The sequence below is a fragment of the Aythya fuligula genome, chromosome 6 (assembly GCF_009819795.1).
Source record: "Aythya fuligula isolate bAytFul2 chromosome 6, bAytFul2.pri, whole genome shotgun sequence".
Lineage (NCBI taxonomy): Eukaryota > Metazoa > Chordata > Aves > Anseriformes > Anatidae > Aythya > Aythya fuligula.
The window spans coordinates 23,364,042-23,382,158 of NC_045564.1; the positions used below are offsets into that span (position 1 = coordinate 23,364,042).

The 18,117-nt window shown below is 35.3% G+C and overlaps 1 protein-coding gene across 2 annotated transcripts in view; it reads left to right on the top strand.

Moving 5' to 3' along the window:
- ZNF148 (zinc finger protein 148) overlaps positions 1 to 10,631 on the top strand; it is a 31,673-nt gene extending 21,042 nt beyond the window's left edge. For both annotated transcript variants that reach the window (XM_032190548.1, XM_032190549.1), the window contains 4 exons: positions 1,466 to 1,589; positions 2,252 to 2,335; positions 8,439 to 8,557; positions 8,907 to 10,631. In XM_032190548.1, the coding sequence (XP_032046439.1) occupies positions 1,466 to 1,589; positions 2,252 to 2,335; positions 8,439 to 8,557; positions 8,907 to 10,502 (1,923 nt within the window). In that variant the 3' untranslated portion in view covers positions 10,503 to 10,631. The remainder of the gene's footprint in view (positions 1 to 1,465; positions 1,590 to 2,251; positions 2,336 to 8,438; positions 8,558 to 8,906) is intronic.
- Positions 10,632 to 18,117: the final 7,486 nt, after the last annotated feature.

Consider the following 18,117-nt stretch of genomic DNA (forward strand, 5'->3'; position numbering starts at 1 on the left):
ATGCATGTACACACACACACACACACACACACATGTTACTTTTATTATGAAAACTGTCAAAGTTTTCTTGATTTAAGACATGATGCAATGAATGGATGCAGTGGAAGAGCTCAGGGTTAGTTTGCACAATTATTTAAAAAAATTCAATATATGAAAAAAATCATAGCAGGTATTTAAATTTATTTTAAATAACCAGTTTCATTAGCTGAATGCTGTTACAGTACCTAATTATAGTTGTCTGTATCAGAGACTTACTGGAGCTGTAACATACCAACCCTACAAACGTATGAATGTGCTTGTCCTTCAGAGTGAATGCGCAAGAATTTGCTAGCTGAGACTTTCACTCTTGCTGATTTTTTGATGCAGCAAAATTAAAAATTGTTAAGTAGATCCTATAGTATTTGCTACTGTGCAGAGATATTTCATTTATTCTGACTCCCTTTCTCATCGCTATCATTATCATAAAACTTTAAACATCATAGCTAATCAAAATGCAGATGTGTTTCCCCAGCAGATTTTTATTTTATATTTTTTAATAACAAGGGACTAAATGTTTTATGTAAGGTTATTTAAGCGCTTCTTTATAGCTCTGTTTTCAGTTAAGTAAGACTTCTGGAAATGTAATTTATTTACTGGTTTCCTTATGCTCTTGCCAGAGATGATAGAGAGTTTGGGTGTGGGTTTTTTGTTTTATTTTTTTTTGACAAATTAGAGCAAACCTGTAATGAGCTTTACTGAATAAGATATGGTGTAATTTTTTTTTTCAATTACTTTTTTCAACTTTATATTAAAACAGCTGCTTTGACACCAAAGCAGTTGAGTGTAGAACATTGAATTTGTCAAGGAGATGCTCTAACATGTATATTGAGTGAGCAATATTTTATTGAGTGAAAACCTTGGGAGAATAATGATACTATTTTCTTAGTTGTTTGGCTTTGGGGTTTTAGTTTTTAAAATATAATGTTGTCTCCAAGATTGCTGATATATGTAGATATAGGTAATTTGTATGACTATCCTGGATAATTTGTATGTTACTTTGCAAATTGCAATAATGATTTGAAAAAAAGAACATAACTTTTCACTTTTACTTTAAAATGTGATTATCCATGGTTCAGTGCCCAGAGGTGGTTTGGTTACTTCGCGTCCTTTCCAACAGACGGACAAAGTAAACAGTAGCATATAAAATGACTCAGCTGTGAGTAGGGAAGCTCTAAGTTGATTTTCTGAGATGCTTTTGCCTCCGTCCTGTTGAAATACTTCTTAACGTACAATGAGACACAAGTTGGATTGGACTGCAATTGGAAATGTAAGCTAAAAGCCTAAGAAGTAGCTTTATAGAAATTAGCATTGTTTTACCTGAAATATTTAAATTTTCTGCATCGAAAAAATGTTTTTTTTTTTTTTGTAGTTAATAAGACATCTTTAGAGGGTAGTGTGAGAACAAATTTTACTCTTTTTAAAATAGATCCTTACAATAAATGAGGATGGATCACTTGGTCTGAAAACCCACAAATCTCATGTTTGTGAGCATTGCAATGCTGCCTTTAGAACCAACTACCATTTACAGAGACATGTCTTCATTCATACAGGTACTGCTTGACTTCAAATTTGTCTTTTCTGCTATATAAAGGGTTGTTTACTTATGTTAAAATGTTTTCAGCTATATGCGGATTTCAGTGTTAAGACTGTAGCAAACTTGGCATCTAAGCTTAGAGATTCCATGCACCAAAGTGTCAAAAGAATACCAGGAAAAAAAAAATCAACGTATGTTTAATCAACTTAAGACCTAACTGTTTACAAGGTTTCTTTTCTTTCTTTATCAGAAAGTAATGGGTTGACTTGTAGCCTAAGTGCCAAAATTGACCCCTTTGTAAAATGTGCTCCGGCTGCTTATTTGCCTGATGAGGTATCTCTCTGGTTCGGAGAAGTGAAAAAGGTACTTACCATTATAATAGCTTGCCAGTATCCTGAATGCAGTCTTATGCCAGCATCATGATTGATCTTGTTCATGAGGATGTTACAGCCATTTCAGATCACTCTTCCATGCTAGTCTCAATGTGATTCTTAGGATCATGGAAACAATTCTGGAGTTCATATACTTAGTAAGGCTAATGTTTTTTGGTACTAGAGTATTTTTGGAATTTGCTCAGATGCTGGTTTCTTATAAAGATTTTAATAATCCTCAAAAGTAGTTATCAGAAACAACACTGTGTAGTTATTAACTTATGGATGTGGAATTATATTGTTCAAGGTGAAAAACCATTTCAGTGCAGTCAGTGCGACATGCGTTTCATACAGAAGTACCTGCTACAGAGGCATGAGAAGATTCATACTGGTGAGTATAGTGCCTTGAGTATCTTTGCTAGTGTGCTTAAAAACTGTTTCCCCACTCAGGCAAGATTTTGGATAAGAAGTATGCAGCCTAAGACCCTGTTGTAGTTTGTTTTGACTTAACAAATGTTATAAGACTTTAAAAAACAAATTACCTTTGTGCTTTCAACGTGTTCCACTTTTCTGTGGCTGTAAAGTGGTATAAACTGTAATAAGCGATTTTGAAAGTAGTCTCTGTAAATAATCCCAGAGTGACAAATTTTGAAGTTTGTGCGTTCCTTAAAAACAAGGTTTATTAAGCAGTTCTATCTTTTGTAGTATCAATGTAACGTGGACAACAGGGATTTCCAAATCATATTTTGGTAGATTTTTCTTTTTTTATTAATTTCTTTTGGAATTTGATGGATAAGTGCCAGGACTAAAATGGCCAAAATGCCGAACCCCAAAGGTATTAGTATCAGCTTTACTTCTCACCTTTTTTTTTTTTTGAAAGGTTTAATTCAGAACTGTTCTAAAAATAAGAGCTTTAGCTTAAAAATATCGTAGGTCAAGTAAGGCCTGAATTTTTAAGCCAAAGAGAGTTAAAGTTTACACACGTTTATTTTTTATCTTGTTGCACCGCACAAAACCACATTCTTTAACAGGTTTGGCTTCATTGGGTTTTTGGCATTTTGGTGCATGGCCTTTCAATCCCTCTTTAAATATTTTGTAATATGGTCCCTTTGGACTAGATGCCAACTTCTCAGCCTCTTTTACAGAAAAGCAGAGCTGGTGAATGCGCACAGTGTTTCTTGGCTCTAGCATTTAAGTGGATATGAAAGCTACTAACACGCAGTGCAGTGTGTGCATGTGTAAGAGTCGAGAGGGAGAAAAATCTTTGCAAAATGAATTTTCAGAGCAGTGTACAGGGAGTTGCATGCACAAGTGCCCTGTTGTTTATGGGATTTTTGTATCCAAGGTTGCCATGAGTCCAGACTAAGTAGGTTTCCTTCAGCCAGTCAGCCACAGAAGAGTCCTCCATTCTTCTGTCCCAAGTCTTTGTTCTGTTCATAGTCTTTCCTCTGGCCCTGAATTGGTGAACCATGCAGCCTTCGCTTTGTGTAGATATTATTCTTGAAAAGAACGCTCATTTACTCTCGTTTGTCTGTATATCTGCCCCTGACTCCCAAAAGAAAAGGCAATTTTTTTCCACATTTTTCAGAAGTGTTTTTTTTTTTTTCTTTTTTTTTTTTTTTTTTCTCCATGATGATTATTCCCTGTACGTGGCTTTGAAAATGAGAGTCTGGGCAATGTAGTTAATTAACACTTGACTGAAAATATTTTTTTAACTGCATCTGATTATCTTTTAAAATTCAGTTTCTAGCTCAAATGACAATTCCGCTGCATTGATTGTAAGCTTTGGAGGCAGGGTTGGGTCTGGTGTTGGTGGGACTTTTATTTTTCAGCTCTTACATACTTAAGTCTTTGTCTAGCAGAGAAAGATCTGCCATTTAACAACTTAACTGTATTGTTATCTGAATTTTTAGATAGCTATGTTTTCCTCTTTCCTTAGCACCCAGAGGCATAGTCTGTTTGTTTCCCAAAAAATTAAAATCAGTGATTGTGATTAAATTGCTGAATTGTGTATGTTTCCCTAGATGACAGCTAGTAAATGCTTTGGAGAAATCATTTAAGACCCAACTTCCAGTAGAGTAATTCCTACTTTATTTAGCTAGTTTCCAGTAGACAAACATCTTTCATCTTCAGTGAGATTGTAGTTACTGGATATATACAACTTATTCTGAAAAAAAAAAGAAAAACACGGATTTTATTTTTTTACCTCCCCAAACAGAACAAAACAAAACAACAACAAAGCCACAACAAGCAAAACAAACAAAAACCACACAAAAACGATCAAAAACAAACAAACAAAAGGAAAAAAAAAATCTTTTTTGAAGTTCACTTGGTTAGTAAGTATTTGACTAGAGCTCTGTTTTAGGGCCTGGCCCCGTATAGCTAATTGTCATTCTGTGTGCCCATCTGTGCTTTCATTTCGATGTGACAATATATTCACTCCTGGGCCATAGCTGTCTGCTTAGTGGTATTCTGTTCTGCAGAACTGCATGTTTGAACCCACCCAGAAAAGGGGAATTTTCAGTTTGCTTCTCTGACATGGAGGTGAACACCTCCATGTCAGACCACATGGTCCATGGTTTTTGCTTTGATGGAAGTAAAGGAAAGCTCTCTTTGTATTACTCATACTCTAAGAAATATTCCTTATAAATTCTGTTGTATTTTTTAGTTTTATTTTGCATTTTTAATCTCTGCCTGGTTTTAGCACCAGTTTTTGTACATTGTTCAAAATACCAATGAATAACATATGCTTCTTATTTTTTAAAGATGTTTATCAAATTTTCAAGTTCATTATTTTAAGAGAATCTAAAATGGCAGTTATACATAGAAGCCCTATTTTATGCCTCTAAATTTAGCTCTAAATTTAGAGGTGCTCCAACTAGTTCCAGTCTGATTTGAATTCGGTTCTTTGAACCACTCTGTCGAATGAAGTGTTACGATGGAGGTAGGAAGCAATCAATGAACAGCCTTATTCTGTGTAAATAATTAAATAGTCGCATCTAAAAGCAGACATTACATTAATACAAAATTCACTTTCTAGAAACAATTGTATATAGAGGAGGGCAGCAGTGCTTAGATCCTTGCTGCTGAACTTGTCACTAATGATACGGAAAATTGCCATTTCAGTTGTGAGAAAATGAACAGTCATTGGCACACAAATAATTTCATATTTTGAGTTTACTAGGCTCATGAAGATAGCAGATTTTTTTCAAGTATATCTGCTTTATTGTTGTTTATAAATGTATCCATAGACGTTACCCACTCATGCATTCATGTGTCCTAATTCTGTAAGCCACCCTACTTTCCATTTTAAACATACACAAAAAAAAGAGGTTACATTTAAAAAAGACAAACAAACAAGAAAACAGCATTAGTGGCTAAACATTCAAGTGCCTTAATATTCTGTCATGCTGCTTTTTATTGTCTTATTTTATATTTTATCATTTGTATATTGTCTGTTTAGATTTTAAACTGCCCTGGAGATTTGCTGCTATAATTGTTAAAGACTTCATACACACAGTAGTTGCAGCCATGCTTTATAAATAGTTCTACTGCTCACTTGTAACATATTTCCAGTCTAGACGCAAAACATAGGCTGCTTTTGTAAATAATGTATATAATTATTTTATTATATTTTAAATTTTTTTTTTTTTCCTACAACTGATTTTTTCCTATGTCACCAATGCACTTCAGAAAAATATATTTTGGATTCTCCCTATGTTACCAGAAGGTTTTTAATAATGAGCTCCATTTGCAATATATCCTGTTCTAAAAGTACAACAAAATTTCAGAATGCACCTGAAGTTTCAGGCTTCTGCTAGGAAGAAAGTATTACAGGATGCATATCTTCATATTAATTTTTAATCTTTTTCTAACACTATCTTCCTTATGAAGATTAAAACAAGAATTAAGCATGGTATCAGTTTCACAAAATGTGTCTTAATTTACTTCCAGTGTTCTGGAATTCTCCTGGAAAGTATGATTTGCTGTCTGGTACTAGTTAGTTGAGGGGAGTATTCCTAAACTTTTCTTCCTATTGAGGCATGGCCAGCAGTGCCCTGATAACGTCCCCATAAGGTCTCCAAAACAAGCAGTCGCAGCCTGCTCCTGTCCTACCCCTGGGGTATGGAAGCTGTTTAGCAGTGGTGCCCGGTCTGGCACAGATGCTGCTGCTGCCAGAGGTACGCCTCTGCCGTCTCGCCATCGCTGGTGGGAATACACTGCAGGGAAAAAACTGAGCCCCCCTGTTTAAGCCTAGTTAAAGGGAATAGATAGCAGTTAGGCTTTTGCCAGTAAATAGCCAGCTTGTTAAGGACTCTGGGACTGTTGGCTTACAGAGATGGGTGTGAGGCTGAAGGTAAGTGTACCCCCACAGCAGAATGCATTCGAGCCTCCCTGGGATACAGGAGAGCTCCACGAAGGGCTGCTCTGCACTGCAGCAGGACTGAGCTGTCTCGCTTCTCTGGCTTTGTTCAGCTTCTGTGGAGGCTCAGGACAGTCTGCATCCCAACCAGCATTGTGCTGCTCTGAGAAGAGTTTAAGAGACTGAAAACAGACTTTCAGACAACATAACAAGAGTTGTTCTAAGGAGGTGATTTAAATGAAGCACCAAGTGGAATAGTGGAGAAAAGGAAAATAAAACATAAACTAAAAAGGATTAAGTAATAGTCTTTGGGAATGGAAGGGATTGGTGTATAACAGTAGAACATCAAGACCTAAAACTCTTGCCTCATCTTTCTTAAAAGTGCAAACAGGGAATTTAATTTGACTGACAAAGCCTGAAGAGGCTTGGTGCAAGTAAAACACCATAGTAGTAGGTATGCCTAACTAATAAAGAGAACATGGCAAGACTGAAACTGGAATTTGAAAGGAAAGGAATAGGCCAGAGAGGAGGATTTACTTGTAGACAGTATGAGCAAGGATTAAGTGGTAGGTGCTACAATTTATAGAGGGTGCTGAAAAGATCAAAATTTTATGGTGGTTATTAATAAACAAGATATGGTAAAGTTGGTCTCGGACCAAAAGTGAAAGAAGAGAGAGGATGCTGAGGTTGTGAGACTGCAAAAAAACAAAGATGGTAGCTGTGAAAGATCTTAGGAGGGGAGATAATTTGATCTAGGAGAGAATAAATTGGAATTATTTCATCCAAGAAAAGGTTTGGTTGACAAGCCACACGGAGAGGTAAGAACTAATAACTGAAAATTTGGTATAGGCTTACAAAGAGAGAGGTTTAGAAGTTGCTTGGAATTAAGAATTGAAACTCTGGGCATTAATGATCTGACAAGGAGCAAACGTGTGGGTGAGGCATCTCTTTTCCATTCTAGTTTCTATAAGTACTGACATCTTATTTTAAGGTGTAGTCATATCAATAGTATTTCCATTTATAGAAGGATTTGGCTGAATTTATTCACTCTAAACAGAAAATAATAATGAAATAAAATTAATATTTTATTTATCATTAATAATTTGGTAATGCTATTTATTAAATTAATTTTTAAGGAAAAAAAAAAAATCCTTAGAAAAAAATAAGTCTGCATACTCCTGGAAACAAAAGATAGATATTTTATATCCCAAAAATCTGCAGGACAGCATCCAGAACAAAGGATGTTGACAGATTTTGCCAAGATATTTCCTTATGACTGCATCAATTCAGAAGACTTTTTAGTAAATATTAAGGGGAAAGATGACTGTTTTTCAGGATGAGTTCTGATAAATAATAGCGAACTTTTGTAAAATCAAAACTGACTTTTCAACACATTTGGGATTGTTCAGTTTTGTTGGAGAAACCTAGAAAGTAAATGAATCATAAGGAAAATGTAAGGCAAAAGTTAAAGGAAGTAAAACCAGTTACTGCATGTTCTGAAAGGATCAAAACCCTATTTGCCTGTGTTAGTTCAGCTACAGAGGTTTTCCTTTTTTTTTTTTTTTTTTAATTAATTGCAATTTTAAAATGAATTTTGGTTCCAACCAAAATAGTAAATTGGTTTCAGAGCAGTTATTTCAATTTCACAAACAGATAAGGGGAAAGAAACAACTGAAAATACAGAGTATCCTACAAAAATCTAAATCAACAGCTTGAAAACACACAATTATCTTCTAGATGGGATAGGATTGAGTTAAATGAGTTGGTGAGAGAATTAAGGTATTTTTTAGATAGTCCTCTGCCCTGAAAATTATTTAGGAAGGTTATTTTTGTGGTTCTTCATTTGTTAGGTTTAAGGCAGATGTTTGCACCTGCATTAGAAAGACGGGAGAAATCATTTTAAAGGTGGATTTTTAAATTTTTTTAGTGTAAAGATTTACAGTAATTTGGAAGCATCAGCTCCTGAGTGCTGGGAGAACTGTGATATGAGCAAGCCATAATTTGTTTTTCAGTAGCAACAATCTAAATCTTCCTTATTACTTCTATTAGAGAATGTAACATTTGACCTGGTAATTGTGTGGAAGAACATCGATGGTTTTTTAGATTAATATTGCTACATGTTTTTTATCAGGTGAGAAGCCATTTCGTTGTGATGAATGTGGTATGAGGTTTATTCAGAAGTATCACATGGAAAGGCACAAAAGAACTCACAGTGGAGAGAAGCCTTACCAGTGTGAATATTGTTTGCAGGTAAGATGTTGTAGTGAAGTCTTTCACAATTAGAAAGCAAAATACCAGTCAGTTCCCAAGCAGTACACAGGGAAATTTCTCCAGATACCGTAGCTTTGCATATACAAATAAACATACAAAAGAATCGTGTTGTTTGTGTTTTTTTCAGTTACAGTGAGCTGTCTGTATGCACAGGAGTCGCAGCTGTCTGCAGTTGATTTTATTGATATACGCTATCATTAGAAGTCAGTAAAGTGGACAGACTGTCAAGTAAATTTGCTAGAATTAGTTTCCTTTCTTAGTGTTAATGTTTTTTGTTTTTTGTTTTTTTTTTTTTTTCTCTAATGAAATATATATGTGTATTCTGCAGTATTTCTCCAGAACTGATCGTGTGCTGAAACATAAACGTATGTGCCATGAGAACCGTGACAAGAAACCGAACAGAAGTGCCACCAAAGTTGGCTTTTTGCCATCGGAGGAAGATTCTGGTTTCTCTACGCCTATGAAAGACAGCTCCTTGCCAAAGAAGAAAAGGCAGAAAACAGAGAAAACAAAATCTGGAGATAAGGACGGTATAGATAAATCTGAACAGAAGAAGGACAAAAATGACTACTTGCCTTTGTACTCTGCTAGTACAAAAGTAAAAGATGAATATATGGTAGCGGAATATGCTGTTGAGATGCCCCATTCTTCTGTCAGCGGGACGCACTTAGAAGAAGCAAATTCTGGAGAAATACACCCACCCAAGCTTGTTCTCAAAAAAGTTAACAGCAAAAGGAGTCTGAAACAGCCACTTGAGCAAAGTCAAACCATTTCACCTTTATCTACATATGAAGACAGCAAGGTTTCAAAGTATGCCTTTGATCTTGTGGACAAACAGAGTTTACTGGACTCTGAAGGTAATGCTGACATTGATCAAGTTGACACATTACAAGAAGGGCCCAGTAAACCTGTACACAGCAGCACTAACTACGATGATGCAATGCAGTTTTTAAAGAAAAAGAGGTATCTACAAGCAGCTAGTAACAACAGTAGAGAATATGCCTTGAATGTAAGTACCATAGCATCTCAGCCTTCGGTTACGCAGGCGGCTGTGGCAAGCGTCATTGATGAAACTGCTACAGCCTCCATATTAGACACACAGGCACTGAATGTTGAAATTAAAGGTAGCCATGACAAAAATGTCATTCCAGATGAGGTACTGCAAACTCTGTTAGATCATTATTCACACAAGGCTAACGGACAGCATGAGATATCCTTCAGCGTGGCCGACACTGAGGTGACCTCCAGTATATCAATCAATTCGTCTGAAGTGTCTGAGGTCACCCAATCTGAGACAGTTGGAACAAGCTCTCAGGCTTCCTCATCAGATAAAGCTAGTATGTTACAGGAATATTCAAAGTTTTTACAACAAGCTTTGGACAGAACTAGCCAAAATGATGCCTATTTGAACAACCCGAGCCTTAATTTTGTGACTGATAACCAGACTCTTACAACCCAGCCAGCATTTCCTTCCATAGAGAAGCAGGTCTACACATCTATCCCCGTCAATAGCTTTCGATCGGGAATGAACTCTCCATTAAGAACAACTCCAGACAAGTCTCATTTTGGACTAATGGTTGGTGATTCGCAGCACCCTTTTCCCTTTTCAGGTGATGAGGCAAATCATTCTTCTTCCTCCTCTACCCAGGACTTCTTGGATCAAGTAACTTCTCAGAAGAAAGCAGAGGCACAGCCTGTTCATCAAGCATATCAAATTAGCTCCTTTGAGCAGCCCTTCAGAGCTCAGTACCATGGGGCAAGAGCTGGAATATCATCTCAGTTTAGCACTGCCAATGGACAGGTGAACCTTCGGGGACCAGGGACAAGTGCTGATTTCCCAGAATTTCCCTTGGTGAATGTAAATGATACCAGAGCTGGGATGACTTCTTCACCTGATGCCACAACAGGCCAGACTTTTGGCTAAGAAATCTTTGTAAATAATACTGGCACTTTAGAACACATTTGTCAAAAGGGGGTTGCTCTGTATAAGATGGAGTTCTGTACAGCTTTTAAGAGCGCTATGTTAAAACAAAAGTAAGCTGATATTAGCAAGACCAATAACTGCTTTCTTTTTCTTTTCTTTCCTTTTTTTTTTTTTTTTTTAAATGGTTAGTCACCAGTCATTGATCTGCCTGATGTTGTTGCCCCTATCAAAGGCAGGTTATTATTCACTTGTTTGAATCCAGTAATTATTTTACCTTCTATGAAAATTAAAATAAACAAAATCCCCAGGTAAGACTTTCCCCCATGGTTGCTTCCTTACTGGTTTCCTTGTATGCTTTGGGAGGACAGTTTATTGTCTGATACTATTCATATTGTCATTTTTAAGCTTGTCAGTGTAGTCATTGCTCTTCAGCAGGGAATCAACATGTATTAAACACACAGAATAAACTATAAGTTTCAAAGTCAAGTAAATAAGGCTTTAAAAGATGGCATTTTCTAGGAAAATAATCTTTCTTCCAACTCTCTTAAAAATAATTTTAGACCATATGCCCTATGTTTCTGCTTTGCATTACCCGAGTTGTGTTTGGAGGAAAAAAAAAAAAAAAAAAAATTCTGGTAGACTAACTCTACTATTTAAAAGTCTAATTAATTTAAAATTGTTTAAACACTTTTTTAAGCAAAATACATAACTGCTAATGCCTTTACTTCATTCCTGAAGTAATGTGTATTTCTTTGTACAGCTGAATCTAGATGTAACTTTTTAATGACTTTTTCATACACAGATACCAAGATTTTGAAGTTTTAGTTAAAATACTCTGTAGAATGACATTCCCAATTACGTAATGCTTACACAAACTGTGTGTTCCAAGATTTCAAAGTTTAATTGTACCTTACCCTACATATTCACAATGATTAACATAGAGCACTTAGTTTATTTGATAGATTTGATTTCTCAAAAAATAAAACCATTCTAGATTTTTAGGTTTGATATGGTTGCATCATTTTCATCTCATACAACTCCAACGATTACTTTCAGCATACATTGAAATCGAATATTCTGAGCTTCTGTAAAAACTGTTTTAATTCTTTGTCTAGAGTTTTGACAATTCAGCTCATTAAATTTATCAAAGTATCCCCAAAAGCTGAAGAAGTGGGCATTCAGATTCCATATGTCTTTTTCGAGTTTGCTTGGTGAAAGTCATTACAATTTTGCCAACCAAAACCATTGGATAATGTTAGTGAAAAGGATTTCTTTTCAGCATAGATGAGTGATCAGAAGTTTTCATTGCATTTCACAATATAAATAAACTACAAAGTTTATCCCTGTACCATGAATATGTTTTTTTGAATAGTACTTTGTCTTGATGTATGCAGTATGGTACGATAAGTAGTTCTGTGTGCATTTTAAGGTGGTAAGATTTGAGTAGCATAACTATTGTGTAGTTTAAGTTAACAATTTACAGATTTTTGAACTGTATGTTCATTATATTGCACCTTCCCTAAAGGGACACTGTCTGGTAGTTTAAGGCAGTTTAAGCCTAATACAGGCTGATTAACCAGGGAAAAACGCACTCACACACAACACGTGTGTGTGTGTGTGTATATATATATGTATGTATGTATATGTATTTTTTATAGGATTGCATACATTCTTTTACAGCACTATTGCTAGCTGATATTTCTCAGATGAAGCCATCAGCTGTGAGAAAAGGCTGCACCTCAAGGGGCTAAGATATACGCTGTCTTTTGAAGGGACTTGAGCAGGACACACGAGAGTCCCCACCTCTTCCCAAAACAGTAGCAACATTTTTCTTGACTTTTATTACTAGAAAGCCCATTTCCCTCTCTCTCGTTTCCCTTGTGGTCTCGCTCTTAAAGCACTAACTTTGCTTGGTACAGTTCAGGGAGAAGGCCTGTTTGTAACCCACAGCTTGGTTCCTACATGGACAGGAAATACAATTTATGTAAACTTCTCACTTAGTACTTTTGTATAAGGAAACAGATTATGTTGTGATTCATTGACCCTGTGTATGATATAAGGAAGGTGTTTCTGCATGTTATCACTTACCAGTAATTTGGTCTGAGTATTTGGCCCAGAGTTAAGAATTGAGCATCAAGGGAGAATAGTTAATTCCTTCTGGATTATTAATGATACATGTAAAGAAATTTATTTGAAAGAATAATTACAATTTGTTCCATGTCTCTGTTTTCTTCCGTTATGATCAGTTTGGGTTTTTTGACTTTCCATTCTACTTTGCATAGACACAATAAATATGGCCCCTATTCCCCAGGAAGCCACCTCTTGTTACGCATGTTTCGTTTTCATTGTTTCATTTCCATGACATCTTAGCTTGTGCTGCCTGAATAATAATACTGTGTCGACATCTTTGTTCTAGTGCCCTGTTGTTGCAAGTAGGTGACCATTAATAGTACTATTTGTTAAATATAACAAGCAGCAAATGCCAAAAGAAGAAAAAAATAAAAAAAAAAGTAGGATTATTACTGTACTAGTCTGTTCCAACCGAGAGGTAAAAGGAATATAAAGCCTGCTTCTCCCTAAGCAGATTGATTCAGCTTTATTTAAAGAAAAAAAATAGTTATTGCATTGATCCTCTGCTGTGAAAAAGTGATTGAGGAGTAGGAGGGAGTAATTCTCGCTCCATGCCATCTTCACACTTATGGATTGCTGCTTGGGTACGTGAGTAAGCTCTTGTATGGAGGGAAGGAACTTGCTCTTCCCCAGAGCAAAATGGGAATTGTTGGAGAAAATGTTACTCCTTATGTCGCAGTTCATTCTCTAGTCTGCTGCTGAGCCATTACAGCTATCCTCTGTGCCTTAGGACAGATTGTGAAGTCCCAGCCTAGCCCACAGGGACTATCTTGTAGGATTCTCGCACATGCACAATTAAAGAGGTGGTGTGAATACTTGATCCGCTGATGCTTGAAGCTTTCTGTGATGGAGGAGCTAACCAAAAATACTGCTATAATTTCCTGAGTACATGGCCTTTTATTCTGGAAAGACTCTGTATGTAGTTCTGGAAGGTTTCTCTGTGTGAAAAGCTCTTGCTTTTTTAATAATTACATTATTTAATAACATTTTCTACTGCTCTTATTTTGCTGCTTCTAATCTGCTACAGATGCACATTCTCTGTTTTGACCTGGTCAGTGTTTGTTTTTGTTAGTTTTCCATGTATGTCCAAAAGAGCCGGGGAAAAAAAAAGTCTTTGGTTTTCTGTTCTGTTCTTGTACTGATATTGTTCAGTCGGTCAGCATGAGTTCGGGGTTAGCATTTATATTGCACAGAGCTAACAATAGAGGTTCTTTCTTAAAGGTCATGCAGGCACCATGTGTGTGTGCACGATGGAATTTTTTGTGGCTATCTCCTAGTGATAGAGCGATGATGATTTCAAAAAAGGAAAAAAAAAAGAGGAAATTCATAATGTTTACTATCAAACTATATATATACATATATGTCTATATATATAGACACATACTAATAGGCCATATTTTGGACCTAAATTACTTGACAGTGTCCCTTTTAGCATGAGTCCTTTGGTATGTTTTACCATTAATGTAACAGACAATGAAGGAATCAGCTTGTGATGGTATACTAATAACCAGTTACGTTTTCTGCTTTTGATTTGGGAATGAATTAACCATAAACGACAAGGTCTAGGGAGAAGGATTAACAATGTGTATCCCTGTATGTTGGTTTACAAATAACAGCATAATTTAAATTGGATGATAAAGGAATTATGTTTTATGATCTTGTGTCTCCTAGTATGTCTTTAGGAAAAAGGTGTTTGAGGAAGAAAATAGGACAACAAACTCTTCACATGAATTAACACTTGCATTATTTTTATATTGTACTTGTCAGTTTTTTGCGTGAAGGGAGCTTTTCATTGTTGATTGAGAAGTACAGTAAAATCTTGCTAATTCGCTGACTGCTAATCCGATCAGTTTATACATCCCCCATGGTCTGTCCCCACCTCTCTGCAACGTTCCAAAAAGTACTGGAGCGAGGTCTCGTCTCAGTAGCACTCTACTGCTTCACCCGAGTATACTGTACATATCAGTATACTGGGAGGTACAAGGAACAATGAAAACTAAATTACAGTTGTCAAAATAAATGAACAAAGTACCTTTTGTGACATGACATCCTTGCTTTCATTGCCTGCTTCTTCGCTCTTCTCAAAATTGTCATTTGTGAAGGGTTTCTAAGTCACTGCTGCGAATTATTGGGGTTCTACTGTAACTTTTGGAGTTTACTCTAAAGTATTCATGTTCTCCTATGAAAACTTTCCACCTGGACATATACATTATATTCCATGCTTGTTCAGACTATTTTTATGGTGTTTGTATCATATGTAGTAACTATTTGAAATGAACCAGAATATTTGGATGAATTCACTCTGCATTTTGCAGCATTGGATTTCTTTATGTATGCATATTTGCTAACTAAATTTTCTTGTTTTTTGAGAGCTTTGATTTTTATTCTTCTTTGTTTGTTTGTTTTAATACCATTACAAATTGCAGGGAAAATCCTAATACTCCTGGGAATACGTTTGGAAGTTTTATTAGGCAGAAATACGCCATCGGTACCAGTATACATGTGAACTTTCAAATTACATGGTTGGTACCGAAGCAAGCTAATGATGTTACACGTCCCTAGTTTTAAATGTTCTCCTGAGATGAAGCCTTGTAACTTTGAAAGTTCATTCAACTTGCAGTAATGCATGTTTATGTTAGGCATGTGATGCATTTAGCTAAAACTCACTTTGCAAAGGGCAAGTACTAAGAAGTATTACTTCTAATGAAAGGAAATGTCGTTAAGTTAAAATTTAAACCTTTGTTCAATTTTAAATTGCTTTGTGTCAGGGAAATACATTTATAGTCGCTTTTGCTCTACTCTGCTAAAGAACCTTATGTTTCCTTTTTAAAATTGTACCTTTTGGTAGGAAACACAAACTGAGGCAAGCAACATTTCTAAGAGCTGTTTCTTGCTTTCCTTAATCCAATGGATGGAAAGGTAATATTGTGTAAACAACATTATTTTATTTTTTTATGCAATATCATGCTGTAAATATGATTTATCAAATAAGGATGTACCTATGATTGAATCTTTGATTCTGCACAGTTAGAGTTTATATATAAATATAAATGTGTCTTGACAATCAAGGACTTATGTCAGTCTTCCTTTATGATGTTTATTATTGTTATGCATTCCATTTGTTTGAATTGAGTACCAATGTGGAAATTTGTATTGTCTGTAAAGTATGTAATGTTTTTTATAGCTTGTTTAAAGAAGAAAGAAAAAACCCTGTTGTAAATACAAACAAACTGAACACAGTACCGCTCTGTTAGAAGGCATACGATGTTGTACTGTTTGTAAGCAATAATACATGACAGTGCTAACTTTACAAGTAGCATAAGGATAAGTTCCAAAAATACCTTTGGGAGTTATTAGCCTTGAGTTAATGAATATTCTTAATCATTTTTTATAAATAAATTCAAACATCCTCCTGCTGGAGTATATAACATTGTTTACACAGCACAATTTCAGACACAGAGGGGACAGTCTTTAGATCTATGGCTTCATCCGTGCACACTTTGAGTAAGAAATGAATGGCTTGGCTGCACTTCTGCAAGAGGAGGAAGACTGCAAAAGTTGAATAGCTGTGTCTCTAAAGGATGAGAGATACTATTCTGCTTCTGTGCTGATTCCTGACAAGTCCTCTACTTAAATTTGGAGTCTTTAAGTCCTGATATTGAACTGATGAGACTTGGGCCTCCAGTAGAAAGGAGTAGCTCTCTTTGTATTTCATATGCAGATAAGCAGTGAACTTACAAGTCACATGTTCATTTGAGTTGCAGATTTTTCAAATTATGAGCTACGAGATGAGTTTATTCTGATAAATCAACGTCAAACTTATAGTTTGAATTGAATAGGTATTAGACTGTACAGAGCAGCGAAACTATTTGAACACAGTCATCACTGCTTTAGAACCCCCCCCATCCCAATTTATAAATGTATATGACCTACATTTTATAGAAAAAAAAAATGTTTTTAAATGCTAGTCATTTATATAATATGTGCTTTGAAGGATTTGCTAGTCCACTTCTGTCACTTTTAGTACACTGGTATCTTTTATATGTAATGTATGCTTTTTATTATTATTGTAGTAAAGCATTTCAGTAGGAGGAATTTTGCAACAGTATGAGGGGTTGAAATTTTCATTGTCAGAAATGAATTATACTGGACTTTGTCTGTGTAGTCTTGTCTTTCTTTTAATGCTGTCTGGAAGGCAACTTGGAATATTCAATAAAGCAAGTGACCTCCTTTTCTTTTGAAGGCATACTATGTAGTGCTGAATTGGATCTGGAAACACGATGAATTTGAAGACAGAAATTAATACAAAATCTAGTGTACAGAAGAAATTGTGTTATGAAAAACCTGATGATATATATATTGGAACACTGTTACAGTGCATTTTCTGATATAGTGTTATTTTGCTGAAGTCCATATGCCTTCTTTGTATTTCAGCTATTAAAAAAATCCGTATGGATAAATTTAGGATAATAGGTTTATATTAATAACTATACAATATTTCTTTATCCTACAACATCTATTCCGTCCCTTTATTATTAGGCAAAAGATCGTAACCTGAGTTCCGTCAGTAAAAGTATGTACATAAATAAGAGATGGTTTTGTAGGAACCTGAAGAGTGTGAAAGTTGTATATTCCTTATGTTTCTGACAGAAATCAGTACAGGAGTCTGTCTTTATACCTGTGAAATGAAGAATTCCCTGATAAAATGTGTGTGTGTCTGCGTGTGTGTGTGTGTACGTACGCGAAAGATGCTTGGGTCTCATGGCAAAAATGATACAAGGTATAAAAGGATTTAATGTAGCTCAACATCTGACATTTAATATGTAAAAGAAACATATAAATTTCATAATTCAGAAAGACAGTAGTTTTGCAGGAAACAAAACTATTTGGATAGCAGGCTTGACCAAATGAATTTTTTGGTTAAACTTGATATATTTTAAATGATTCTATTTCTGCCTTTATTTCTGCCCTAAAAGCAACTTAAAAATATTTTGGGAGTTATTCTATCTGTTCATTTGACTGTGAGTGTAATTTATATCATGGTTTACAAAACGTGGCATGAAGGATTGGATTGTTTTATCTGTATAATACAATGAAAGATTGCTTTTTTACATAATCATGGTGAATGGTATTGTATTATTAGGATTGATTTATTCATTAAGTGACTTAATGAGTTCCATCACTTTTGACATTACTGTTTTCTTATGATTAACTTAGTCATTTGGGGTTCATAATACCCTCCTATGTATTGTGATACTAAGGGAAGTTATGTTTTTGCTTTATTTTTAATTAAACTAATAGTTTGATAATTTATATTTGCAAATGATGCATTTTAAATGTGGTCACTTGCTGTTTGAAAAATAAAAATATAGAATACTGTTTTATGAATAGACTTAGCAGTATTTTTCATGTTAGATGATTTCAGATCTTTCTTAACGAGACAGATGAAGGCATGTGAGGATACATGTCGCTGTGTAAGCACTGA